This window comes from Pteropus medius, unplaced genomic scaffold (assembly GCF_902729225.1).
Source record: "Pteropus medius unplaced genomic scaffold, Ma_sr-lr_union100, whole genome shotgun sequence".
NCBI lineage: Eukaryota > Metazoa > Chordata > Mammalia > Chiroptera > Pteropodidae > Pteropus > Pteropus medius.
In genome coordinates, this window is record NW_024350324.1 from 668,164 (window position 1) to 692,941 (window position 24,778).

Consider the following 24,778-nt stretch of genomic DNA (forward strand, 5'->3'; position numbering starts at 1 on the left):
GCTGTGGCCTCAGAGGAGGGGCCTTCCTGGGGACCTGTGGTGGCCGGACTCCCTGCACCGGCACCAGGGCCCACACAGGGCAGGGCTCGCCACGAGCGCCCAGGCAGCCTTCATGGTTCATGGGATTTGTGCTTCGACTTGACTGGGGAGGGAGCTGTCTGTTCAAACACCTGCACCAGTGTCCTTGGGGAAGGGAGCCAGCAGTGACCCCCACAGCTCTGAGGGCTCCCATGTCACCCCCGCCCCAAATGCCCACCTGCAGCCTGACCACCCAGGTGTCCAAAGAACTCAGCAACCTGGGTCCTTGCCAACAGTCACAGGCTGCTAGCTAGGGCACAACAGGGACAGGGTTGTGCCCCCTGCCCAAAGCACCGCTACAGGGGACTGAGGGCAACAGGGTTCTGACAACCTCCATCCCCCGAGAGGCCACTGTCCCTGGTGTCCTGCCCTTGGAAGTGCTCAGCCATACAATGCACTTTGGGACAGAAAAGCCTAGGCCCCAGTGCCAGCTCTGGTCAGGCCGTGAACAGTCGTCCTCGTCCTCCTCCGTCACCGACCCCCAGGCAGAGCCCGCCAGACTGCACACAGTGAGGCTTTTGGACTCGAAGGCCAGAGTTCACGTCCACGTGCAGCAAACACAAAATGTCAAGCAGGTATGGGACATCCAGCCCCGGGTGTACCACCGATTTATTGAAAACGTCTAGGTTGTGGCGCGTGCCAAAGGACACGCTCCAAGCATCACGGCTTCGCCCGGCCGGGTGGGCATGTGGAGCACAGCCCCACACTCCCCCTCTGGAGGGTGACAGGCTGATGGCCAGTCCCTCACTTGCAGACTGGGAGGCAAGATGCTTCAAGAACGATTCTCTGGCCCACGGGGACCCCGCAGGCTGCCATACGAGGAGCTCAGGTGGTGACAGCCAAGTCCAGGGGCCCGGCCAGCCCAGCCCAGCCCAGTAGCAATGGGCCCTTCGGAGAAGAGCAAACGTGGGGGGCCATCCTCCAGCCATGCCCACAAGGTGTCCCCAAGGCCTAGGGGAGGAGACACGCCTGGGAAGGGCGAGGGGCACCTTCCCCACCCCACGCCCAGTCCCCACACGGGCCTCACGGAAGACGGGGCATTAGTGCCCCAATGTGGCCAGGCCACCCAGGCCCCTCCGGGGACACAGGAGCTCCCAGCACAGCCACCACTCGGCGCAGAGCAAGTCCCCAGGATTCCAGGGCTGCCCCCCGCGGTCAGTGCCCTGTGGCCGAGCGTGCCCACCCCGCTAGATGTGCTCCATGTCTGCGTCCTGGTCGGGCTCCTCATCCTCGTCATCGTCCTCGTCATCTTCATCGGCACCTGGCTTGTCCAGTGGCGCCTCGCCGTCCCGGGCCAGCTCCTCCACGTGGGCCAGCATGTCGGCCATCAGCGCCTCCTCCAGCCGCTTGCGGACCTGCTGCACCAGCTCCTCCTGCTTCCTGGGGACACACGGACGCGCTGGCAGGGCACGTCCCTGCCTCTGGAAGACCGGGGCGCGAAGCCAGGAGGAAGGGGTGCGCACGCACACGTGGGCTGGTCACTTTTAGGGTCTGAGCCCTTACTCCCTTCTCGGGCAAGCAGCCATGCTCAGCCTCCCAGGAGCTGCACCCACTCGGTCAGGCGGGGGCCAGGTGCCCAGTGCTCAGACAGATGTCGACCCCGCTGCGCTGGCCAGCTGCTCCCCCACCCAGCATGGTGGTCACCTGTCTGCCCACCGCCTCTGGTCTGTGCGCCTGTGGCTCTTCGGGTATGTATCGCCTCAGTGGGGTTCACAATTTGAGTCTGGTCCACTGTTTCTAGCCAGAGTTATCACTCGTCTCACGAATGACAAGCCTTGCAAGTCAGGCACTCTGGCGGGGCTGGCTTGCTGCCTTTGGGCCTCTGTTACCGTGGCCCCGCAGCTGCCAGAGCCTGGCCCGTGCACCCACCCGCCTCCCTCCCGCGGCTGCTCAGCCTCCCACATCTGGAGCTCTGCGTCTTCACGACTCCAACGTGTGTCTGTCGCCCGGTCTGGTGAATGCTGGCCTGGTCCCATCCTGTCATCGTTGCATCCTCCCACCCGCTCAGCCTCATCTGCTTGGCCGGCCACTCATGCCCTCTCCTGGTGGGACCAAACCCCACGCCTGACCCGCGGCCCGAGTCCTTCACTGCGGCAACTTCTGTTCCTGGACGTTCTGCTCAGCTTCACAGAGCCACCGAGTGCTGCCGGGCAGGGTCCTCCCCTACACTCTCCGCTCCGCCCTGCCCTGTCCGCGGGAGGAGCCGGGGCATCTTAGTTCCGTGGCTTCGTCTCCCATGGGGCAGAGTTCCTCTTGTGCCCACCTGGTTCCCGACAGAAAACACCACCACGCCCCGACCCCGGGCACCAGCGGCTGCAGCTGCTGTCCCCAGTCCCCTGAGGGTTCCCAGGGAGCCGGCTCTCTTGCCTGCAGCCGCACACCGGTCCTGGGTCTCAGCGAGCACACGCACCCTTCGGACCTTCTAGACGTTTTCTGTTCAGTGCCAGTTTGCACCAGCACTTTGCCAGGACGCCTCCACGCTGAGTCTACCTCCTCCTGGACGCCACCTCTCACCCATCGCGCTTCCCGTTCCCGCCATGCTCCAGAACCCCTGCCCCTGTCCCCAGCCACGGCTGGTACCAGACCCCTCAGCGGTGCCTCTAAGGCTTCACACCCCCAAGGCTCGGAGACACACTGGCCATGAGTGAGGGGGCGGGGATGGTGGCTACCTGATGTCCTCGTCGGTCACCATGAAGGCCTTGCAGAGCGGCTGGGCCGTGTTCAGCCAGACCCCGGGGTTCTTCTCCACGGCGGCCGAGAGCTGCCCGGTGATGGGCATGGTGCTGGTGTGCAGGGCGCTGGCGATGGCCGACAGCAGGGTCTCGTCAGTGCAGCCGGGCCCCACGCCTGGCGGGGAGCAGGAGGCGCGGTCACCACCACGTACCAGCCTTTGTCTCTCAGCCCTGCGTTTTGTCCCTGAAACCCTCTCACAGGTAGGCGACCGCTTGCACGACAGAAAAGTAGCACCGCCCGCCGTGTTCACGGTGAAGAAGCGAGGCTGCAACCCGGGCCCTCAGAACACGCGTCCTATTGGTCCAGTCCCCACCGCGCCCCCAGCTGTGCTCTGCTTCTCCGAGGGGCTGTCTGGGGTCTGGAGCACAGGCGGGGGCTCCCCCCACCCGCCCTGGGGCCGGGGTTACCTTGCAGGCCCTTGGGGAGGTCCATGGTCTTCACGAGCTCCTCAGCGATGTCAAAGGCGTTCAGGCCACTCAGCTTCTTCTCCCAGAAGAGCTGCCGCCAGCCAGACAGACAAACATGAGGCCCATGGCAGGCGACCCGGAGCAGCTAGGACGGTCGGAGCCACCTGCGCAACCTGACCCTCACACCGGCTGGGGCTACTGGCGCCCCCACTTAGGACACAGTGGAGGGCTGTGCCCACCCTCCCAGGGCAGAGAAACACGAACCCCGATTCTGGGCAGGATGGAAACCCAGGATATCAGACACGTCGTCCATACCGACGAGTCACAGTCCCTGAAAAGCCGCTGTCTGGCACACCTGCTGCTCAGTGAGCATCCGAAAACACCCCTGGACACACCGCGTGTCCAATGTTTGAAGAGCGGGTTATAAAGCCACACACGCGCGCTTCCTGGAGACAACCCCGCAAGTCACAACCACCTGCTCAAGAACGCAGCGGCCCAGCACCCCAGCTGCCCACCTGTCAGCAGGCAGGAGCGACTCTGCTCCCCAGAGAACTCGGTTCTGGGGCGACCATGCCCAACCATGGCACTCAGATAGAGGGACCCACCGCCTCTAAAGAGTAGACAAACTGGGGTGACAGAGGGCTCGGAGTGGGGCCTGCACGCTCACCTGCCGGGGCTGCTCCACAGCCTTCTGGGGGTCGCTCTTGACCTTGTTGCTGGGATGGTTGGTGATCTTGGTCACCGGCTGCTTGAAGATGGAGGCCGTCTGCCTGACGGGGAGGGCCGTGTTCAAGTCAGGCTTGCCCTGTGGAGACACGCACGCTGCACCCAGGCCGCCCAGAGCCCAGCTCCTGTGCCCGTCGCCACCAGGGCCATGGCGCCGTGGACTTGGAGGCAAGGCTAGGCCCAGGCCCTGCCTATCTCCTGCCCTGTCCTCATCTTCTGCACCTTGTTTTCCACGTGGCGCGGGCTCAGGGACACTGCTGAACCCGTGTCCATCGGGGGCACAGTGCCACTGGGCACCCCTGTGGACTCTCAGCTGTTGAAAGCAACGTGCTGAGCGGGACGGTGTGACGGGCACCCCAGAAACAGCCGAAGACCGTGCCGGGGCCACCCCAAGGACAAAGTGACGGATGGTGCCTCATCTTTCTGCGTCTCTGTGCCTTCCAAACGTCCCCCAGCGAACCGCACGACTTCAACAGCAGGACCAGCAACCGCGACTGCGCTGCCCTCCTCCCAGCCTCGGCGGGGCTGCCCCGACCCCCGCATGCCCGCCGGTGGCTCACCTTGACCTGGTTGGAGGAGTCGTAGCGCACGCGCTGCCGGCTCTTGTGCGCCTTGCTCAGCAGCATCTTGCCCGTGCGGAAGTCGAAGGCGCTCAGGTCCATGGAGCCGCCCAGGTAGCGCGCCAGCTGGGGCTTGCTCCGGACCTTCTTCCCGCTCGGGCTGCGGGCAGAGAGGGCTCAGCGGCCGCCCCACGTGTTGCCCCCCCGCCCGCCACCCCCCCACAGGGGCCAGAGAGTGGGGATGAACGCGCAGGGACCTAGAGAGGGGGCCCAGGCCTGGGGGCCTGGCTGACGTTTCTGGGACATTCCAGAAACAAAAGTAGACCCTGTTCTTGAGAAAACGCCCAAAGATAGCAGGTGTTTGAGGGACGAGACCTAACGGCAGCCTCCTTGCGGCTGCAGCGTCAGGGACCAGGGTCTCCTGGGGGGCTTGGCAGTAAAACCTCATTAAGATTCAGGCCAGGACCCCAAACGGCCACCCCAGTGTGACAAAACTGGGAAGCAGGCACCATCGGGACCTAGCTAGGAAGCTCTGCATCCTGCTCAGCTCCCTAGGGCACAGCGACACCACAGGGCCACTGCACAGCACAGGGCCCGCCCGCAGCACCAGCCCGCCACGTGAGCTCATGACGCTTCTCCAGGGCATGGAGCAGCGACCCCACCCTCGAGGAGCTCCGACACACGAAAGCGTGTCAGCGTGAACCCGCACGTTCCCAAAGTTCCCAACAGTGTCAGTCATGACAGCCCAGAGGGGGGACACGACCCAAGTGCCCACCAACGGACGAACGTGGCCTGTCCACACGGGGCAGCGTCACTCAGCCATAAAAAGTGGGAGGCGGCGCTGACACTCGCCATGACGTGGACGGACTGTGAACACACGACACTCAGTAAGACGCCAGATGCATGAGGTCACGCAGCATGTCACTCCATTTACATGACGTGTCCAGAACAGGCACATCCGCAGACAGGAAGTGGGCGAGTGGGTGTGAGGGGCTGGGCAGGGGCACAGAGGGGGCGGCTGGCGGGCTCGGGGTTCTTTCTGAAACCTTTAGGAAGAGCCCCTCATCCGAGCAAGCGCACGCTGCCCCCTCCTACGTCCCAGGCCACAGTGTGGGACCTGCTACAGCCACAAGAAGATCCGCTTCTGCAGGGACACACGGCCAGTGGCACACTGGGCACAGGCAGCCCCACCAGGGCCTCTTACCGGGCAAGGTCATCACTGGACCCTGTGGTCTTTCCCGCACCTGGCACATCCACTGAGACAGGGTGCCCGGTACGGAGCCCCACCTGCCTCGAGTTCTGAGGCGCTTCTGGAGGCCCCACTCCTGGTGCGCTCCCCACTGGCCAATGTGACACTAGCCCCGTGCCCAGGGCAGCAGAGACCCTGGCCCACTCGGGCCTCAGATATGGCCACAGGGAGTGGAGAGGGACCCCCCCACTCTGCTTACTATCCTGCCTTTGCAAACAAACGGGAACAGGGGGACACAGAGGCGGATCGGCAGGGGCTTAGGGCGGGCGTGGGGGCAGTGATAGGCAAAGGGCTGCGGCTCTTTTCGGGGTGATGAAGATGTCCTCAAGTTGACTGTGTTGGTAGCCGTGCATCTGTGAATTTGCCCAGACCACTCAACACTGCACGCTGTAAGTGGGTGACGTGGGTGCTACGTGCATCCTGTCTCAATAGAAGCACGGGTGCCAGGGGCTCAGGAAGGGAACGGGGAGAGACGCTAACAGGCACAGGGCCCCGTTTTGGGGTGATGAGAAAGTTCTGGAACTAGAGAGTGGTGGCGGTTGCACAGTGTTGTGAATGTACTAAAAACGGCAGAATTGTGCACTTTTAAAGGGCGAATCGTGTGGCACGTTAATTACATCTCAATTTTCAAAAAAGGCTTTGCAGATCTGTACTGACACAGGAAGCCATCCCTGACATTCACACGGCGGCCCTTCTCTGGAGCATGGGGTCTGGCTGGCCATGGGGACAGGAGGTGACACCCAGGGCCCAAGGGAATGATGCAGGACAGAAACTTAGCCTCAGCCCCCACCGTTCCGCCATGTGCATGGCTCATCTGTGGACAGGGCTGCCATGAGAGGGCCTGGACCTGTGAGCGGCACCCACACCACGCCCAGAGGGGGGGCTTGTGACCTGCATTGCCCAGTGAGGCCCAAACAGGAAGGCACAACTGTCACACTGACCCCGGCCTGCTGCCTGGAGAAGCGGACCGACACGCTAAGCCCCTTCGAGTGCTTTTCCTAAGGGTCTTTCTACTTCTAAAATAAGACCTTCTGGAAAAGTCCTCTATTTTGCACGCCCCAAAGCATCGCTCCTTAGGTCAGGATACTCACCTCCCCCAAGTCCTCAGTTTCCTCACAGATAGAAAACATCAAGCAGCGAGACTGTTTTCACAAAGAACACACTGGACGGCGAGCAGATGACCCCCCCCCGCCCCGCCCTGCCTCAGTCTTCGCTGACGCGGGGAACAGGGTTCGGCCAGGTCATCAAGGCAGTAGAATAGGGGAGCGAGCCCCTGGCACTGCCTGTGGGGTCACTCCACCTATCCTGCACGGAGATTCCACAAAGAACACACCCGCTCCCTACCATTTCACTTTCTGGACCAGGGAACAGAGGCTTCTGAGCCCCGAGGCAGGGCGGTGGCCAGGCCTGGGGACTCAGCGGCCTCCCCTCGCACTGAGAACAGGACAGTCTCCTGCACTCCTGCCCTGTCGCCTGGTTCAGCAGGGGGCTTCAGGGGGTGGGAAGGCCAGGAACTCAAATTCTAGGAAACTCCAGTCTCATACCACACATCCCCCAGACCTGCCACCACGGGGAGGGTGACACCTGGTGGGTCATTCAGGGCAGAAACCTAGGAGTGGCAGCAGACCCCTGGCCCCACTCCTCTCCCCTCTCAGGCCCTCGACTCCGTGAAGCTGTGGGAAACTGGAACTCGCGCCTGTCCAGCCCTGGTCTGGAGCTTTCCCCCACCTCCAGAACCCCAAGTTTGCACCAGGGGACAGGGTGGGGCCTGAGAGACTCCTGGCAAGGTAGGTACTAGAAGTGGCGTGATGACAGCCTCAGGGCGCTCCAGCCATGGCGGCCTTGTTCAGCTGAGCTGCAGCCAGCTCTCTGCCTCTCCAGGCTGCTGCCCGGGCTGCTCCCCCCACCTCCTCAGACACCCTTCCTGACCTGCTCCAGCTTCAATCAGATCTCTGCACTTCTCAGCGTGTCACCCACCAGTAATTACAGCATAACAGAGTGACGATGGATGCTTCAACTGTCACCCAGGAGGGGAGAGCCAGGGTCTCACTCCCGGCTGAACGGGGCCAGAACCCAGCCGGTGCTGCAGAGGTGGTGCTGCAGAGGTGTTCGTTAAATTAACAACGGAGCAGAGGCAGAAACCTCCCTCGGCCTTTGAACCTATAAGGAAGCGGCACGGAGCATGCCTGGAGTTAAATGAGGCAGGCAGTACCAGCCTGAGGGCTCCCGGCTGGCCCAGGAGGACAGAACTACAAGGACTTAGTCTTTCTAAAGAGCCAGCGAGGGAGTGATGTCACAGTAGTACGTAGCAGAGAAAGGAAACGCACGCGTCCCTAGGAAATGCTGCTGGCAGTTGCCACTGTGTCAATGCTTAAGTTACTAGATCCAGCCAATCGCGGCCCACGTTTGGGGGTCCACAGTTCCCCTGCACTTTTCGGAAACCAAAGCCTCAGCTTGTCCTGGGTGGGTTACCATCCTTTTCCTCACTCACTCTCTCAAAACGGGGCTAGCTAAAGCTCGTGGGGGGGCCCCAAGAGCTGGAGGATGGGGCGTCGGTCCTGTCTTTCCTGCGCCCCCGTCCCCGGAGCCAATTTCTAGGCCCCCCCAACGGCAGCATATCCCCAGCACCCGCTGGCTCTCTACGAGTGGCAGACAGGTATCCTGCGCCGTGTTTCACCGGGGACCTGAAGCAGAGAGGAGGAAGCCATCCGAGCTGGCTCAAAAAGAAAAGCATCCACCAGCAGTCTGGGAAAAAGAAAGAGGCGGCGGCAAACAGCCGGCGGTCCGCGGTCGGGACTAGGTCGCGGCTCTCCCGCTAATTGTTTATTCCACGGAGGCGGTTCCGGCCGCCTTTCCCAGGCCGAGAGCAGTTTCTCCTTACAATTTGGGGGATAATTCTGAAAAGCCTCAGACCACCAATAACGGCAACGGAAGCCAGTGCACGCGGGGCTCACAGAAATCTCCCGTTCCGCGTCTCTGCGAAAGGAGGGGACATGACCTACGGGGGCTGGCGCCCCCGGAACATGCCCACAGACGGGGATGGCCGCACTTCATAAACAAGCAGCCTCGAGCTCGGCATTCCTGGGAAAAGGCTCAGGAGCCTGAATTCCTAGGCACGCTTTCCGCGGTCACCAGAGGAAACCCTGCTCCCCGAAACCCCGGGTCGCCACCCGCTTCAGGAAGCACCCTGCCCTAACAGCGCGCCACGCGGATCAAAGGGACAGCCCAGCCCCCACCCCCGCCTCCCAGCGGCGTCTGGCCCGCGCCGGGCGCTCCCTGACCCGCCCGCAGATTCGCCGCGGCCGCAGAACAAAGGCCGCTGCCCGACCGCCTGGGGCCGGTCCGCGCGCCATGCGGCCGCGCTGGGGGCGCACGCGCACTGGGCCGGGGCCCCGCCGCGCACGCAAGCGCACTGGGGCGAGGGGCCGCCGCGCGCGGGCACGCACGCGCACTGGGCCGAGCGCCCGCAGCGCGCCGGTACGCACGCACGCACGGCGCACGCGCGGGGCCCAGGCCGCGGCCCGGGTAGGGGCGCCCAGGCCGCCGCAGAGGCCGCTGGGAGGCGCCCGTTGAGGCCCTACCCGGCCGGCACGTTCATTCACCTATAGTAAAAGACATCCCTGTGGCCGGCCGACAGCCCCGACCTTCTGGGCACTTCTTCCCTCTCCCAGCCCTGCGGGAGCGCCGGACACTCCCACCTCTTCCGCTCCATCGCGACCGGCTCCTCGGCCCGCCGCCGCCTCCGCCCGGACCCCCGGTCTCCGCCGGCACCTCAGCTCCTCCGTCGCCGCCGCCGCCGCCACTTGCCGTGGCTGTTCTGGCCCGCAGGCCCCCGCCCTCCACCCCCAGCCGGGCGCGCGCCGGCTTTGCCGCCCTCTCAGCCCCCTCCCCGCGCTCGCCAGCCCCCGCTCGGGGGGCCCGCTCCGCCCACCCGCCCGCGCGCGGGGCCGCGTGCTGCGCAGGCGCCGCGGAAGCCCAGCCCCGCGCAGCCCGGGCCCACCCCGCCGCGGCGGCGCCAATCAGCACGCGGGGTGGAGGCGGGGCCTGCGGGGCGCGCGCCTTCGCCGCCGCGCGCCTGCGCCCAGGTCACCGCGAGCGACCTGCGGCACCTGCCTGCTGTCATCTGTCTCCATCTCTCCGCCTGGATCCTGGGATGCTCGTCCAGTGCCGGCCTTCTGTCCCGCCGCCCATCTTGTCTCCCGGCGTCCAGCTTCTTCACTGGCGTCCACATCCGGGGCCATTGTCGGTGACCACGCCCCCGCAAACTCCAAGTCCCACCTAACGCTTTGCTGACGCCTCCGGGAATACGCTCCTCTCTCGCCCCCACCTTCGCCCAGCCACCATCTGTCGCTCCTGGGGGTCCAGGACCTTCTTATGGAACCTCTCGCTCCCCCGAGTCCCCTGCCCCCGTAACCCGTTCCCATCCCCAGCCAGAGGATCCAGGTGGCGCTTCCCCCTCAGTCCCTCCCCTGGCTGCATTACTCCCCCAGGGCAGATGCTTAAGATTGTTGCTTGAGTGGACAGAGCTGTGGCTGGCGCCAGGAGCAGGCTGGACCTCCTAACGGCCCACTCTGGGTGAGTGGGGAGGGTGCGGTGGAAGACCACCCAGGAAGCAGAGGGGTGATCTGCACACCTGGTTCTTCCCCGCAGGTGTCTTCCTAGCCCGGGGGCCATGATTTATGCTCGGGTTGGAGGCAGATCCTGGGCGGGAAACCCAGGTGCATGCCAGTGTCTGTCGCTCAGGATTCCTTATGGCCCTTCCCTCCTGGGCTCCCTATGGGGCAGCTGCAGAGCCCCAAGCTGCCTCGGGTGAGCAGGGCTGCTCCCACACAGAATGAAGGGCAAAGTGGCCAAGCGGGCACGTTGAAAGGGCGGTCTCAGGGTGACAGACCTGGCTCGAAGCCTTCGGCTCCTGCCTGCAGAGTTCAGGCTGAACCCGGCCTCCGTGGAGGGCGACGCTTCTAAGCATTTGGTGGATTTTCCCGCGTGCAGACGATTTCTCACGTAAGGGCTTATGGCTGCAAGGATGTACACATTCATTATAAGTAGTGAAACCACCTGAAGACGAAGAAAATACTAATCCCCCTGTGTTGGGGGTCCCAGAATCACCCCTACTTCCTGCTTGCAGTGCTTTGGGGCGTATGCAGATGTGAAATTCCAGAAGCGGAGTTGCTGGGAACCGCCATCCTGTCCACAGCTGCTGCCTCGTTGCACAGTGCCACCCGCGTGTGAGGGTTCTAGTCTCAACACATCCTTGCCAACACTTGTTATTTTCTGGGTTTCGTTTTTGTTTTTGATAATAACCACCGTGATGGGTGCATGGTGTTGGGGCACAAGATTTTGACCTCAGGGACCGCTGTCAAATACACACCCTGTGCGCCCCCACCTTGTCAGGAATCCTACCCTGGGCCCTCACCTGCTCCTCAGAGAACCTGGCCCACGCCGGTGCCCTGGGATCGTCCCTCGAGGGGCTGGTCCAGAGGCCCTATGTGCTGGCACCTGACCTCAGGAGGGAGGGACGGGGCTGTCCACTTGTCCTCTTCGGCGGTGCCCTCCTCGCACCTCCTCTCAGGCCGGCTGGCTCATTCCCCAAGCAGACACCCCCCTTTGGCCAATCTCCGCAAGTGGAAAAAGAGAATTTAAACCAGAGGTGTCATATGAGGAACCTTTAGAATAGACTTTCTATGGCAGAGTGCTCCCCCCTAGGCACTGGTGACATCAGGCAGGTCACACGGTGGGAGGCCGTCGTGAGCACTGTGGGGTGATGAGCAGCATCCCTGGCCTCATCCACTCGATGGCAGGAGCGCCCCCAGTGTGACACCCACAAATGTCCTCAGGGACTGCCAAGGACCCTGCAAGCTAAAACGAGGCTAAGGAGGCACTTTCCCAGGGCACAAATTTAGAGGGTGTCAAATACCTCAGTCATTAGAAGGAATGGTGTCTAATGCAATATTGTAACAATTCAAAACGAATGCAAAAAACTTGTGAACAAAATGTCAGAATTCTAAGTAAATACAGGATTGAACAGTGCTGTATGAGGCCACTTCGGAGACCAAGACAGTGAGAAATGTGCCCTTTATATATGTTTTTACGTTGTTCTTTAAATGGTTAACTTTTACCCCCGATCATTAAAGTGGTTGAAAAAGTATTACGATATCGAAAAAGAATTGTATTTCTTATTGTAAATTAATAATTTAACTTAAATATACTATTTGTACCAAAACTTGGATTTATTAGAATTTCACTTTTCTGGTTTTCGCAGAGGCAAACTCATATCTATTTTATTTTTTAAATATGTGTCCACTTCTAGATTTCTGAAAATTCAATTTATCGTGTACCGTCGGTTGACAACATGTGAACTTCAGCTGTATGACTCTGTCACATGGCACCTGTGTGGTCCATGGCATGCCAGCCACCCAAGGCCCGGTTAGGCCCCTTCTGTCTCCTCCTATCTGACCCCTTCACCCTCTCTTGCTCCGCCCACCCTCTTCTCCTCTGGTAACCACCATTCTGTTGTCTGTATCTGTGAATTTGTTTCTTCATTTTTGTCTTATGTCCCACATGTGAGTGAAATCGCATGGCTCCTGTCCTTTTCTGACTTATTTCACCAGCATGATACACTCAAGACCCAGCCATGGTGTCACAAATGGCAGGATTTCATCTTCTCTCATGGCTAAGTGATATTCCATTGCACACGTGAACTACTTCATCGCGTCATCTATGGAAGGGCACTTCGGTTGTTTCCATGTCCTGGCTGTTGTGAATAATGCTGCAATGAATATCAGGGTGCATGTACCTTTACGAATGTTTTCAAATTGTGGGGTAGGTATCCAGAAGAGGGATTACTGGGTCATGAGGTAGTTCTACCTTTAGTTTTTTGAAGACCTTCCATACTGTTTTCCACAATGGCTACAGCAGTTTACACTCCCACCAACAGCGCATGCGGTTTCTTCCCCACGACCTGTGCAACACTTATTTTTGTTGATAGCAGCCATTCTGATGGGTGAGGTGGCGGCTCTTTGTGGTGTCGATTTGCATTTCCCTGATAGCTAGTGAGGTCGAGCACCTTTTCACATAACGGGGCCATCTGTATGTCTTCCTTGGAAAGTGTTCAGGTCTTCTGCTCGTGTTTTAATAGGACCGTTTGTTTTGTCGCTATTGAGTTGTACGAGTCATTTATATGTTTTGGATATCAGCCCCTTATCAGAAATATCGTTTGCAAATCTCTCTCCCATTCAGCTGGTTGCCATTTTGCTCTGCTGAGTGTTCCTCTGGCGGTGCAGCTTCTAGTTTGACGTACTTCCATTTGTTTGTTTTTCATTTCTCTCGCTTTGGGGGTCAAGTTCACCAAAACTCACCTGAGACCAAGGACGATAAGTTCAGTGCCAGTGTTTTCTTCTATGTGTTTTGTCATTTCAGGTCTTACATTTAAGTCTTTAATCAGATGGCAGGCTAGTTTCACTCTTGAGTGTGGCTGTCCAGTTTTCCCAGAATCATTTTTTGAAGAGTTTCCCGGTTGTATGTTTTTGGCTCCTTTGTTGAAAATTAGTCGCCCGTGTGAGTGGGTTTCTTTCTGGGCTCTCAGTGCTGCCCCCTTGGTCTCGTGTGTTTTTCTGCCAGTGCCATGCTGTTGTGACCGTGGTGGCTTTGTAGTCCGCGGGGAAGTCAGGGAGTGGGGTGGCCTCGGTTATTCCCGGTGCCCGATGGGTGTTTCTCTCTCCGCGCACCTGACACCTGTTAGGCGCTGGTTTGCGCTATGGTCTCGCAGGTTGATAAGCAGACGTCTCTTTTGCTTCCAGCAGGTGGTGCTAGAGCGCGGTTTCTCACTTGCCCTAGGCGCACCTGCAGGATGGATTGGGGGGACGGTGTGGCCCGTCGTGGAAAGCGCCCCATGTTCCCCGAGGTGGTGGGCGTCCCCGCCCCCCATGTCCAGGTCTCAGGGCTCCACCCCCGTGGTGCCGTGGGGCGACTGACCGGTGCTGCCTCCTTGTAGCCAGTGGTCGCCAGCCGCGCTGTCCCCTGCGTCTCCGCTGCCCCTCCCGGGCGCCCCCTCCCTGGATCGGCCGCGGTGGTGGTGGGGAGGTCGCCAGTCTGCTCTTTGCTTCCTTGCTGGTAGCAGGGGCCCCCTAGTCCGCGGCTGCCACCCAGCCGTGCAGCGTTTCCGCCCTGTCACTGGGTTTAGCCACACTGGGAACCGGCCACCCTGGAATGTGGCTTCTGCCCCTCCTGCCCCCGGCCTGCCGCCTGACTCCTGCAGTGCCACTGGGCCAGTGGGGCCGCCCGGCACCAGACCGCGTCTATGGCCCGTCTGTCCTTCCCCATCCCGCCTCCCCTGCTCGTTCTGTGCGCCATCTCAGAGGTCCCCTGCTCAGATCTCAGACGTGTTTGTGTGCCGAGTAGGGTCCTTTGAGTGACAGCTGTCGGGCTTGTAACATTTAGGGGAGAAGCCAAGGGGTGCTCTCTGCCATGATGCTTAGCCATTATTTTCATTAAAGCCATTAACCATCACAAAAATACATAAAAACATGGGAATCGGGGCACGTTTCCTTATGCTCAGCACAGCCTCGCTCACCTAACTGCATGAGTTAGAAATTGTTAACTCGTTTATGTCACAATTTGCCACTTTCCTATGTCTGAAAGAACATCACTCCATGGCTGTTAGAATGGCAAGTGACAGGAAATGAACTTTCCTGGATAACCGACTAGTTAATAAGTGTCGGTACTAGGCAGCTGTTTTACAGCTGTTTTACAAAAGTGAGGACGCGGCGTTTTCTGCAGTGGCCCGGCCTCCAGGAGATAAGCCTTAGGTCAAAAAAAGTGCAGAACAGTGCGTAGCAAATGCCAGCACCCGTGTTAAAATCATAGTGCTGTTGGGCGCTGAGTACCTGCCCCCTGAAACTTGTGAAGCCCCCACCCCTAGCGTGGCTGCGGCTGGAGATGGAGCCTGAGGGTGTGCAGGCCTTGAGGCCGGTGGGTGGGGCCCTGATCCCGTGGGATCAGTGTCCTTGTGAGGAGACACCAAAATGCCCAGTCCTCTTCCTCTCAGGGCTGTGTGACATCGAGGTGGGAGTCCTCGCCAGAAACCAACCCTGCCGGCTCCTTGGTCTCAGACTTCCAGCCTCTAGGCCCTGAGAAAATTCAAAATACGTTCAATACCCAAATTCTGTTGTTTAGGCCACCCGGTCTGTGCTGTTTTGTTACTGGAGCCCGAGCAGACTAATATGACACCTGTTTTCACAAATGTGCTTATATCGGCATGGAACGTTTCTAGAATTTTCGAGAACTTGGCAAGAGCTGGAGAGAACTGGGCAGGGGCACCAGGGAGAGAACGGACCGCGTCGCATCCTTGCTGGTTCTGTGCCCCTCATGTGATGGTTTGACACAGCTCTAAGTTCCGATCTCCCCTTTCCAAACCCAGCCTCGTTCCCGACCCCGTGGGCGTGGGCTGGACGCGGGGATGTGGTCCTCGCGAGTGGAGCGTGTGGCAAGAGAACAGAGTGATGGAGTGAGCCTTCTCAGGTGGGTCATACAGGACAGGTGGCTCCTGCCTGCTCTCTGGGACAACTTGCTGGGCCGGGTAGAGCCAGGGGCTGCTCAAGCACTGCTGTGCAGGTCACAGGGAGGCCTGCCACCAGCAACCACACAAGGACACCATCGAGAAGGGGGTCCTCAGCCCCAGTAGAGCAGCAGCCACCGCTCCCACCCAGAGGCTTGGCTACAGCCTCCTAACGAACCTGGAGCCAGGACCGCCCACACAATCACTCCCAAATTCTCACCCACGGAAACTGAAAGTAATGTTTTTCATGGGGTACTTTCTTAAGATAGCAATAAACAAACTCTGCAGCTATTATCCATCTTAAATAATCAATTTCTGCCAGCTACTGGGAAACTCCTAGATTTGCAAAATTTTGGAGTGGAAGGGACTGCCAGGTCCCCCTAGCCGCCAAGTAACCACGTCGCCAGCATCACCACGTCTGGGTGGGGCAGGTTTCAGAGCGAAGTTTAATGCTGTGTGCGCTCACACATCAAAGTCGTTTTTGGAGATGCCGTACAGAGTCCCGAGCCTCACTGTGAGGCTCCGAGGTCCGAGGAATGGCTTGGGCCATTCCACACGTAGCAGGCACTGATGAGGAAGCAGGTGGCACCGCCAGTCACCTGGAGGGGGGACGAGGCAGCATGAGCGGAAGGCCTTGCTCAGGTGGGGAGGGAGCAGGGTCAGACGCCGCAGCCGGGGCTCGGGTCCCCATCTGTGGGACAGGTAAAATCACATGCAGTCTGTCATGTGGGGAGCACAAAGACGGGCACGCTGGGGACAAATGGAAGAGTCTGGGAGTGATGACTGCTCAAAGCCATCCATGCTGTGGACCAGCCTCCACTGTCCCCGTCTCTAAACTGGGCATCCCTCTGTCCCACCCAGGGCTGGGCAGATTGAGATGGCAAGCAGGGCGCACGGCCGGCCTCCAGGATCGAGCACCAGGGGCAGTACCCACTCCAGGGTGAACAGTCCCGGTGAGCCTCCCAGCCCTGGACGCTCACCCCTCTGCTGGTGGGAATCACGGGGTTTCCGCCACAGTCGCTGAAACTCACCAGTGGGGGCCCGTGAGGGGCAGATTAGCTATCATTCTTAAACTTGCCGTTGATGTAGGGCACCCAGTCCAGAATCAGCCGCCAATCGGTGGCCCACACCAGCCCTACGGCGCCCACGGCACCCCATGTGCCCGCCGTGGGAATCCTGCAAGGACACCGGGGGTCAGGCCCTGCTGGGGGCTCATCCTCCCGGCAGGGGACCCTGAAGTGACTCCACTCCCATCTGCTTTCATACAGGCATCTGTTAAGGTTTTGAGGAATTTGCTGCTAAAACCACCAAGCTTGAAACCACCGTAATAGCTAATGTTTGCATGCAGGCACCCTGTGCACAATTTATAGCGACTTGCGGGCCCCTCGAAGGCTGAAGCAGGCCTGAGTATCAGGATCTCTGTTCTGTTGAGACCGAGGCACAGAGAAGGCAGGTCACTGCCCTGAGGACAGTCTCGTCTCGCTTCTTTACTTCTTCTTGTCCACTGACTAGAACATCAGCTACAAAGGTTCCATTTATCACTGTCTCTGGCACCCAACAGTACTAGGTGTGAGCACACAGTGGGTGCTCAGTAAGTGCTTACTGACTGAAAGCCTGGATGAGGCTGTCGCTGCTCTGACCAAGTCCAGATGAGAATGGACCAGCTGAGCTGCGGGAAGTCCGAGCCCCCAGCGGTAGGGACTGCGTGGGCGCAGGTGGTTCTCACCGTCCAGGGCCCAGGTCGCCCCAGCTGTTAATCAACACCACCAGTGTTTACCTGAAGGTCCCTGCCACAGCCATCCCCCACCCCTCTCCCTGCCCGAGCTCGGGGACGCGACTGCCAAGTGCAGGCCCTGCTTTCTTAGTGTCTCGCGTCGTGAGGACCAGGCAAGCCCTTACCGAGGTCGCCCCGATCCTGCTGCCACGTGGGGGGCAGGAACAGGTGCAGCCACTGCATTTAAGCTCCCCGTTCAAGATCATTTCAAAAGCCAAACAAAAGCAAAGCCAGGAACGAACAGGATCAGTTTTCAGGCCCCAAGAGCTGAGTCGAGGGTGCTGGGCGGGGACAGGGTGGGTGCCTTTCTGGTAGGCACTGTCACGGTCCCCAGGTGCAGGTGGAGAAATTGGGGCTCAGAGAGGCTCGGCCACGGGGCAGGGAGCACGCCACGTATGTGCGCCCGGGACAGAGCGCTTCGCCTCTTTGCGCCTCAGTATCCCCATCTGCGGTCCGACACGATCCGGGGTCTGGGTCTAGGGGCGGTGCTGCGCGCACTGATAGGGCCACGCAGCGGCGGCGCGGACCGCGGGGAGCGGAGGTCGGGGCTGCGTCCTCACCAGTTCTTGGCCAGTTGGCGGTAGCGCGGGCCCAGGAACCTGGTCAGCATCACGGCGCCGTCCCCAGCTCAGGGTGACCCTAGTTACGCCCGGCCCGGACGCACTGCGCAGGCGCGCAGAGAGGCCCCGCCCCGGGCCGACCAACCTCGCGGTGTCCGGGCCGGGGGCCGCTGCGCGCGCAGACCCGGAAGACCTTAACAGTGACTTCCGGGGAGGGCCGGAGGAAGTAGGCGCGGGCGAGTGGGCGGTGACTGGAGGGCGGGACTTTGTGCTCACGTGATCAGGGCTCGCCCGCTCGGTCTCCGCCCCTAGCTGTGCCGCCCCGGGCGAGTAAGTGCGGCCCGCGTCGTTTGGCTGGCGTCCACACTACGTGCGATGACCTCATTTACAGTCGGTGAAACTGAGGCCAGACGGGGGGACGCCTTGTCCAGGGTCGCGCAGAGCGGCAGGCCGAGCTCTGAACCCTCTTCGGGAGGACTCGCGCTGTCCGTCACAGACTCGCTGTCCGTGGAGCCCAGGCCAGAGGGCAGCGCTTCCCCGAGCCTGTTTGCTTCTCGCGGGTTGTCTTGTTATGGGACATTTTCGGCACGTTTCCCGTCGAGAGCGCGGTGCTTCCAACTTCCGGCAGCGGTGGGAGCCGGGTCGGCCCCGAGGACACCCGGGTCCCCGATAGCGGCGCGCCATCCCCAGACCCGCTCGGGCCCCGGCGTCGGATGCAGCAGGCCTGGAGGTAAGCTCCAGACGCCGTGGGCTTGCCGCCCGGCCCCGCCGCCTGGGATCCGTTCCCAGCGCCCTCGACCCTCGGGGGCCGCAGGTTTCCACCTGCCCCTGGCCTCGGACTGAGGGCGGGAGCCGGCAGGAGTGTGTAGTGATCTGGTTGGTTTCTCGGTCTTTCCAGTGGCCCCTGGAGTTTCTGAGTTTAGTATCAGGACCGGAAAAAGCCTCTGCACTTGATGGAAACATAAAGTGGGACGTGGGGCCGTTCTGAAGATCGAGAGGGACAGAGTAAAGCTTCCCGTGAACAGGAGCAGAGATGGCCACGGATGCCTAGGCTGCAGGTCCTGGGTCCCGTGCTCCCGCAGGCCCCGCCTCCACCGCTCCCGCTGCCAGATGCACCTGTGCGCAGGGCTTTCCGCTCCAAGAGGCACGCAACAGAAACGGCATGAGAGAGAAGGACGTTTCCCTGCACCTTGGACAGCTTCAGGCATGGCTGGATCCAGGAACCTAGCAGTGTCATTTCAGACCGCTCCGTCTTTCAGCTCATCTTTCCTCCGTGTCGCGGGGAAACTGCATTGACATTCACAGGACCCTTACAGGAAGGGGGTACCTCATTCCCAATTATCGCTAGAAACGTCCCAGGGCTGGTTCTTGTTGGCCTACTGTGGAAGCAGCAGTCAGCCCCTCCCACGTGAGCACACAGGCTGAAACTGGGGGAGGAGGGGACCCCAAATGAGAACCACCGGGATTCTGTAACCAGAGATGCTGGACGGCAGGTCTGGCCTCCTGTGTTCCCTGTGGGTTCCTGTTAGCCCCTCAGGGGAAACCGAAGTCCTTGTCCTGTATTATTGGTGTGAAATTCACGTAGCACACGACTAACCATTTTACAGTGTACAGTTCAGTGCTACTTGGTGCATTCACGAGGTTGTGCAACCAGCACCTCTATCTACTCCCAGGACACTTTCATCTCTCCTAAAAGGCACCCCGTCCCCCTTAGCAGTCACCCCCACTCCCTCTCCAGCCTCTGACCACTCACCCACTCTCCCTGTGGATGTCCCTGTTCTGGATGTTTCACATTAATGGAATCACACACCGTGTCCAGCTTCTCTCACTGAGTGCCGTGTGTTCGGCGTCTGTCCACGCCGTGGCAAGTGTCAGCGCCTCCCCTGCTTTTCATGGCCGAGTGACACTCCCCCGTGTGGACGGACACGCTGTGCTGTGTGTGGCTCTCGTGTCGATGGATTCTTTTAAAATTTCTACAAATTTACTGAGGTATATTTGACATAAAAAACGTACACATTTAAGACACCCATCTTGGTGCTGGACATGGGCATGCCGGCGACGCCATCACCGCGTGCTGTGGCACACCTGCCGCCCTCCTGGCTCCGGCAGCCACTCTTCTGCTCTCTGCTATTAGTAGTCTGCAGCTTCCAGAGGCTTCCACAGAAGGAATCACGTCGTGCATCCTCGGCCCCTGGCTCTCCCAGGGAGCGTGGCCATTCTGTCATCCGGCTTGCGCGCCCGTCCGCGGGCTGTTCCCTCTGTTGCCGAGTGGCGTTCCGTGCAGCGTGTGAACCTGTTTACTCGCCTGTTGAAGGACTTTCAGTTGTTTCCAGGTTTTTCCATGGGAATGGAGCGGTTCGAGCGAGCGTGCCCAAGCTGTTTGTGACGTGTCTTCATCCCCGCTGGGTGTCGGCCTCGGGGTGGAGCATCGGCTCACAAGGGAGTGTGTGTTTTAATTGTCGAAGCTGCCAGACTCTTCCTTTCAACCCAGGTACAACCGACGTCGGACAGCACGCCAGTTGCAGGTGTCGTGCCGCTGTTTTCTGAAGCAGGTGCACCCGTCCGTGTTCCCACCAGCCCCTTCTGAGAGTCCTGTCGCATCTGGATGTTTTATCCTTTGAAAGGAGACGCACGCTATTCGTTTCCCATAGGGGTCCACGCTGGCTGGCTTCACACGACAGAACCTATACCGTCCTGGTTCTGGGCCCACGCGTCTTTGAGACCACGGTGTGGCGGGGCCGTGCTCCCTCTCAAGGCTCCGAGGGTCCCTCCCGCCTCTCCGAGCTTCTGGGCGGTCCAGCGTCCCTGGCCTGTGGCCACATCACCCCAGCCCCTGCCTCCATCACCACGTGGCCTCTTCCTGTGCCTCTCTAAGGACACCTGTCATCGCTTCGAGGCCCACCTGGCTGGTGGAAGCCGACCTCACCTTCCTGAGCTTCGCAGATGTCGCATTTTTTACAAACTGAAGGCCAGACCCGGCACCAGCAAGGTTACGGCTTACTTCGCTGCAGTGGTGTGGGACCACACCTGCAGTGTCCCCATGGAGCGCTGATGGTGGATGTGGCATCTCTTTCAGGGCTGTGGCACGGCGTGGCCTTTGAGGACAGCCACCATGGAGTGGGGGAGTCTCCCCCTCTTAGTCTGGCTTGTGCCTTCCTTCCCTGGTCTGCGGGTGACAAGGCTGCTCTGGCGGGCCCAGCAGGTTCTCTGACCCTGGCTGGGTGGCATCCTGGAAGCCGGGGAGGCTGCTCTGTGTCCACGGCCGGGGCCTGAGTGGACTGCCACCTTCCTACCCGTTCGTTCATGCGTAAGCACACAGCCCGAGATCCGGGGACAGCTGAGCACCGTCATAAAATGTCACATTTACTGCTACAGTGCTGTTCAGCACAGGACAGGTCTCAGCTTTGACTTCACAAGGGGGTTGTTTAAAAAATTCCAAGAATCCAGCCAGTTATGTGGATATTTGTATAAAATTCCCCTTAAAAAAGTTTTTAAACCAATTACCTCGAGGCACTCGGCACAGTCCCCCACTAACTGTGGCCCCCGCTGCTCATTCCGCTCTGGGCTGACCTTTACGTACTCATGTGTGACTTAGACGCTAAACCTGAACGTTCTCGGGCCCTATCTGGACCTATAGGCAAGACCAAAAGCAAAGTAAGAGGGAAAGTGAGGCAGGTTCCCCAAGCGACAAGACCCAAAGCAGACCGGAGGAGTCACCAGGTGGAGTCTCCTGTCAGCCAGTGACTCCTTGCTCTCCTGAGGTGTCTCAGGGGAGGACCCAGGTGACATCAGGGGTCGGAAGGTAGCCCTGGCCCCAAGCCCAGGTGCCCCGCCTGCTTTGCCGTGGGGTTCTGCCAAGCTCCTCACCTCAGGGAGCTCCGGCCACAGAGGGTCAGGTGGCCCCAGTGTCCTGGGAGTGAGGATGGGGGCCATGGGCAGAAGATGCCCGAGATGCTGGGGTTCGGGCAGCTGGCCTGGGAGTCCTTAAGGCCTGTATGGGGGAATATGCTGTAAAGGGAAACCGAGACCCCAGCAGGGATCACCCTGCACCTGCGTGACATGTAGGGTGACCGGCCATCCTTCCCCTGGGAACTGCAGGGGGTTAAAGGACCCAGATGTCTAATCTGGGAGAGCCCCGCATGGCCTGGGACGAGCTGGTGCCCCTCGTGACGTGTGACCAGAGTGGGCCATGAGGCCCACCCTCCTGGCTTTGCAGCGGGGCAGGTGCACAGCCTGGGCTCAGGGCCCCTGGGACTTCTGTCTGCCCGCACATGCCTTTGGCCCATCGCCCAGGGCGGCTGCTCGGTGCAGCTGGTCTCGAGCTGCAGCCCAGGGGCTCGGGTCCCCAAGTTAAAGAACTCTCGGCACTGGGTTCCAGCTGTGCGGTCCTCGTGCCTGAGGACAGCGGTCCCGACGGAACCCACACCTGGCAGAGGCTGTGGGCCCAGCTGGCCGTGGGAGGGGCGTAATGTGGGCCCCTTGGCCTCTTCACCGGGAGCGTCAGGTCTCCCTGCAGACACCTCACCCCAGGGGGCCAGGGTGTCCCCTTCCCAGGCAAAGCCCACCCACCACTTTATGCCAAACCAAGAAAACCGCCAAAAAGCAGAGGAACCCCCTATCCGTCCTCCCTGCGCCCCACGGCCAGGCCCGGCGGGGGGCCTCGGGTTTACGTGGGGCCTTTTCAGTACAACCTTTAACGACGTGGCTGATCGTGAAATGCAACGCTCAGAGCTAGAAACAGCAGCAGAAATAGCAAGAGACATGAAACTTTTATACAAAAACATTTGTTGCTTACAAAACATATGCAAAAAAAGCTAAAAAAAAAAAAAAAAGAGACCAAAGGCTTCATCCTAATTTTCTTCTACATTAAAAAAAAATTCTTATAACTAACGTTTTTATTTTCCTTAAAAAAAATATCAAGCATAGGCACGATTTGCTGGTGGCTTCCCAATAAGCCAGTTTGCACAGCGTCTCCAACGAGTGGTGTGTTTTAATTCTCTCACGTTTTATATTTAAGGCATTATTTTCCTTCTCTGGCAAAGTGTGTATTTCTTCCTCATTTTCCAGTTTTTGCCAAAAAACAAAACAAAACACGCTCCGTCTGGCCAGGGCTTGGGTGGCAGGGCCGAGATGTACTTTCAGGATCCATCGGGTGTCACAGGGCATGGGGGTGGCTGAGACCTGGGGGTGGGGGCGTGAGGCTGGTGAGGGGACTGCAGGGTCCCCGGGAGGCTCCCGGACCTGGTGTCGCCCCAGAGCTCCGTCACTCAGAGCCTCCTGAGGTGGGTGCCGGATCAACGCTGACCACAAGTGTGTGGGAGGTGTGGGCCGTCTGGTCCAGGCCGAGGACGGCCCAGGCACCCGGGATGCGTGCTCCAAGTTAGACTGAGGTTGGGTCACTTGTCCCGTAGCAGCATACCTGTCACAGGTGTCCGGCAGGGTTGTGGGCCTCACTCAGGCCCGGGTGGGTGGCCGAAAGCACCAACTGGGGGTCTCCGACCACGCCTGACACCTTCTCTTCTTCCCGTCGCTTCAAGCAGGCTGCTTTGGGGTTCAGGTTACGCTCTGGGGGAAGGGGAGAGCACTGTGGGAGAGGGTCCCCAGAGAGAGGGGGCAGGGAGCGTGGCACAGCACCAGAGGCGCGGCCACCTCCATCTCTCTACTTGACCCCTTCGCCGAGGCTGTGCAGGGCTTGGGGTCATCAAGAGCAGGCCGAGCGTCCGGGACATTCCGGGGACGTCGGAGACGGAGGCGTGGGCAGCCCTGGCGAGGCGCCACCGGCAGGCGGGAGGGGGGGGCGGCGGGACCCGCGGCCTGGGCGCCTACCTCGCACCTGCTGCTCCAGGCCCAGGATCACCTGCACGGCCTGCTGCAGGATGAGCAGCTTGGTCTGCGCCTTGTCCGACTTCAGGTGCAGCTGGCACATGCGCCCCAGCTCCCGGAAGGCCTCGTTAATGTCCCGCACGCGCACCCGCTCCCGCGCGTTATTGGCCATGCGCCTCTCCCGGTCCCTCAGGTCTTTCTCCTCCAGGGACAGCACCTCCTCCGTACTGCTGGGTCACAGCACCAGGCCTCCGTTAGTCACGGGTGGGCATGACGGGGTGGGGGGCAGGGCCGGGGTTGTGCAGAGGGCGCCGCCGTGACTGTGTGTGCCTGCGTGTGCCACGTCCACGGGACTGCGCGCCTGGGGCAGGCCGAGGCGCTGTGCCTGTCTGACCATGTGTATGGTCACGTCTAAGGGACGTGACTGAGAAAGAACTGTCCCCGAGGACGTTTCACGAGGATGCAGGTGGGCCTCAATTTCCAGCCGTCCCTGCTCCTCCCATGGGCCCTGGGGCCTGCCAGGAAGGAGGGGAGACGATGCGCTCCCCCAGGTCCGAGTGGCTGGGAGGCTGAGCACTCCCAGCCTGAGCAGCCAGGGTGGAGGGGCGCAGGGGGTGCACCCCGCAGGCAAAGGCCTGGGGAGGCATCTCGTACTGGGAGTGGTCTGGGCACCCAGTCCCATGAGGAGCCGAGGGCTCACACCCTCCGAGACACCCACTGGGTCTGACCGCCCCGAGAGCCCTGCCCACAGGCCTCCATGCCAGCGGGGGGGCAGCAATGACCTATAGGGTGCCATGCGCCCGGCTCAGACGTTGCCTGCCTGTTCCGTGGCCAGCCCTGGCTCTAACACCTATGTGGCCAAGTGGCTTTGGAAAAGTGATCTTGCTCTGTGCCCATTTCTAGGTGCCATCAGGATGCCTGCTCTGCACGGCCACAGCGATCTACAGGGGAGGGCCAGCCCGCGGCACGTGCCCGAGACGCTGTACCCTGCCTGGGCCACCCTGCTCCTGTGCGGCCCACGCCCTGCCTGCGGGCCCGGAGCCCAGGACAAGCGCGCAGACCAAACTGCCAGCCAGGCCCGGAGACTGATGCTCCCGGTGCCCTTTCTCCCCTCAAGTCCCCGTGGGGGGCTTCGTGGGACTAAAGGGCCTGCGGTGGCCTCCTGCCGTCCGGTGCTTGGGCAGCAAGTGCGAGGTAAGGAGGGGCTGCCGGTGGAAGCAGGGACAGACAGCCGGGGGCGGGGGGGACAGTGCGAGAGGCAGAGAGCAGGGGAGCGGACGCGGGGGACTCGGCGTGACAGCACACTGAGTGC

General features: G+C 60.6%; 3 protein-coding genes and 1 long non-coding RNA gene across 17 annotated transcripts in view; 2 read left to right on the forward strand and 2 right to left on the reverse strand.

The window, feature by feature from the left end:
- Positions 1 to 645: 645 nt before the first annotated feature.
- Positions 646 to 10,009, reverse strand: MBD3 (methyl-CpG binding domain protein 3). Of its 3 annotated transcripts, none has more exons than XM_039839113.1 (6): positions 9,867 to 10,009; positions 4,505 to 4,664; positions 3,886 to 4,023; positions 3,219 to 3,309; positions 2,748 to 2,925; positions 646 to 1,458 (listed from the first exon to the last, which is right to left on the reverse strand). In XM_039839113.1, exons 1-6 carry the CDS (start codon positions 9,992 to 9,994, stop codon positions 1,266 to 1,268), a joined length of 888 nt encoding a protein of 295 aa, XP_039695047.1. In that variant the 5' UTR covers positions 9,995 to 10,009; the 3' UTR covers positions 646 to 1,265. The 3 variants fall into 3 exon arrangements, with proteins under 3 accessions (XP_039695047.1, XP_039695049.1, XP_039695048.1); XM_039839115.1 differs by lacking the exon at positions 9,867 to 10,009 and adding an exon at positions 9,452 to 9,609; XM_039839114.1 differs by lacking the exon at positions 9,867 to 10,009 and adding an exon at positions 9,356 to 9,595.
- Positions 10,010 to 10,097: 88 nt separating this feature from the next.
- On the forward strand, positions 10,098 to 11,980 carry LOC120583712 (uncharacterized). The gene is made up of 2 exons (XR_005647852.1): positions 10,098 to 10,757; positions 10,882 to 11,980. It is a non-coding gene; the product is annotated as an uncharacterized LOC120583712 (long non-coding RNA).
- Positions 11,981 to 17,636: 5,656 nt separating this feature from the next.
- The window catches only part of LOC120583711 (uncharacterized), a 21,239-nt gene continuing 14,097 nt past the window's right edge, over positions 17,637 to 24,778 (forward strand). For 2 of the 3 annotated variants that reach the window (XM_039839118.1, XM_039839119.1), the window contains exons 1-2: positions 17,637 to 18,373; positions 24,370 to 24,660. In XM_039839118.1, the coding sequence (XP_039695052.1) occupies positions 18,019 to 18,373; positions 24,370 to 24,660 (646 nt within the window). In that variant the 5' untranslated portion in view covers positions 17,637 to 18,018. Of the gene's footprint in view, positions 18,374 to 24,369; positions 24,753 to 24,778 lie in introns of all 3 variants that reach the window. The other variant, XM_039839116.1, reaches the window with a different exon arrangement.
- The window catches only part of TCF3 (transcription factor 3), a 33,835-nt gene continuing 31,450 nt past the window's right edge, over positions 22,394 to 24,778 (reverse strand). For 5 of the 10 annotated variants that reach the window (XR_005647851.1, XM_039839105.1, XM_039839103.1 and 2 more), the window contains exons 19-20: positions 23,063 to 23,208; positions 22,394 to 22,824 (exon numbers count right to left, since the gene is read on the reverse strand). Coding sequence is in view for 9 of the 10 variants with exons in the window: in XM_039839105.1 (XP_039695039.1) it covers positions 23,066 to 23,208 (143 nt within the window). In the remaining variant the exon portion in view is untranslated. Of the gene's footprint in view, positions 22,825 to 23,062; positions 23,209 to 23,469; positions 23,697 to 24,778 lie in introns of those variants that run through there. The other 5 variants (XM_039839108.1, XM_039839109.1, XM_039839110.1 and 2 more) reach the window with 4 other exon arrangements.

Bases quoted from the DNA above. Each gene is read 5' to 3' on its own strand.
- MBD3 (XM_039839113.1), bottom strand. From the start codon at position 9,994: ATGGCCCCGGATGTGGACGCCAGTGAAGAAGCTGGACGCCGGGAGACA. The intron at 4,024-4,504 runs GTGAGCCACCGG...GTGTCTCCACAG, and splicing joins ACTCCTCCAACCAGGTCAAG to GGCAAGCCTGACTTGAACAC. The intron at 3,310-3,885 runs GTGAGCGTGCAG...GGCTGGCGGCAG, and splicing joins CTGTGGAGCAGCCCCGGCAG to CTCTTCTGGGAGAAGAAGCT.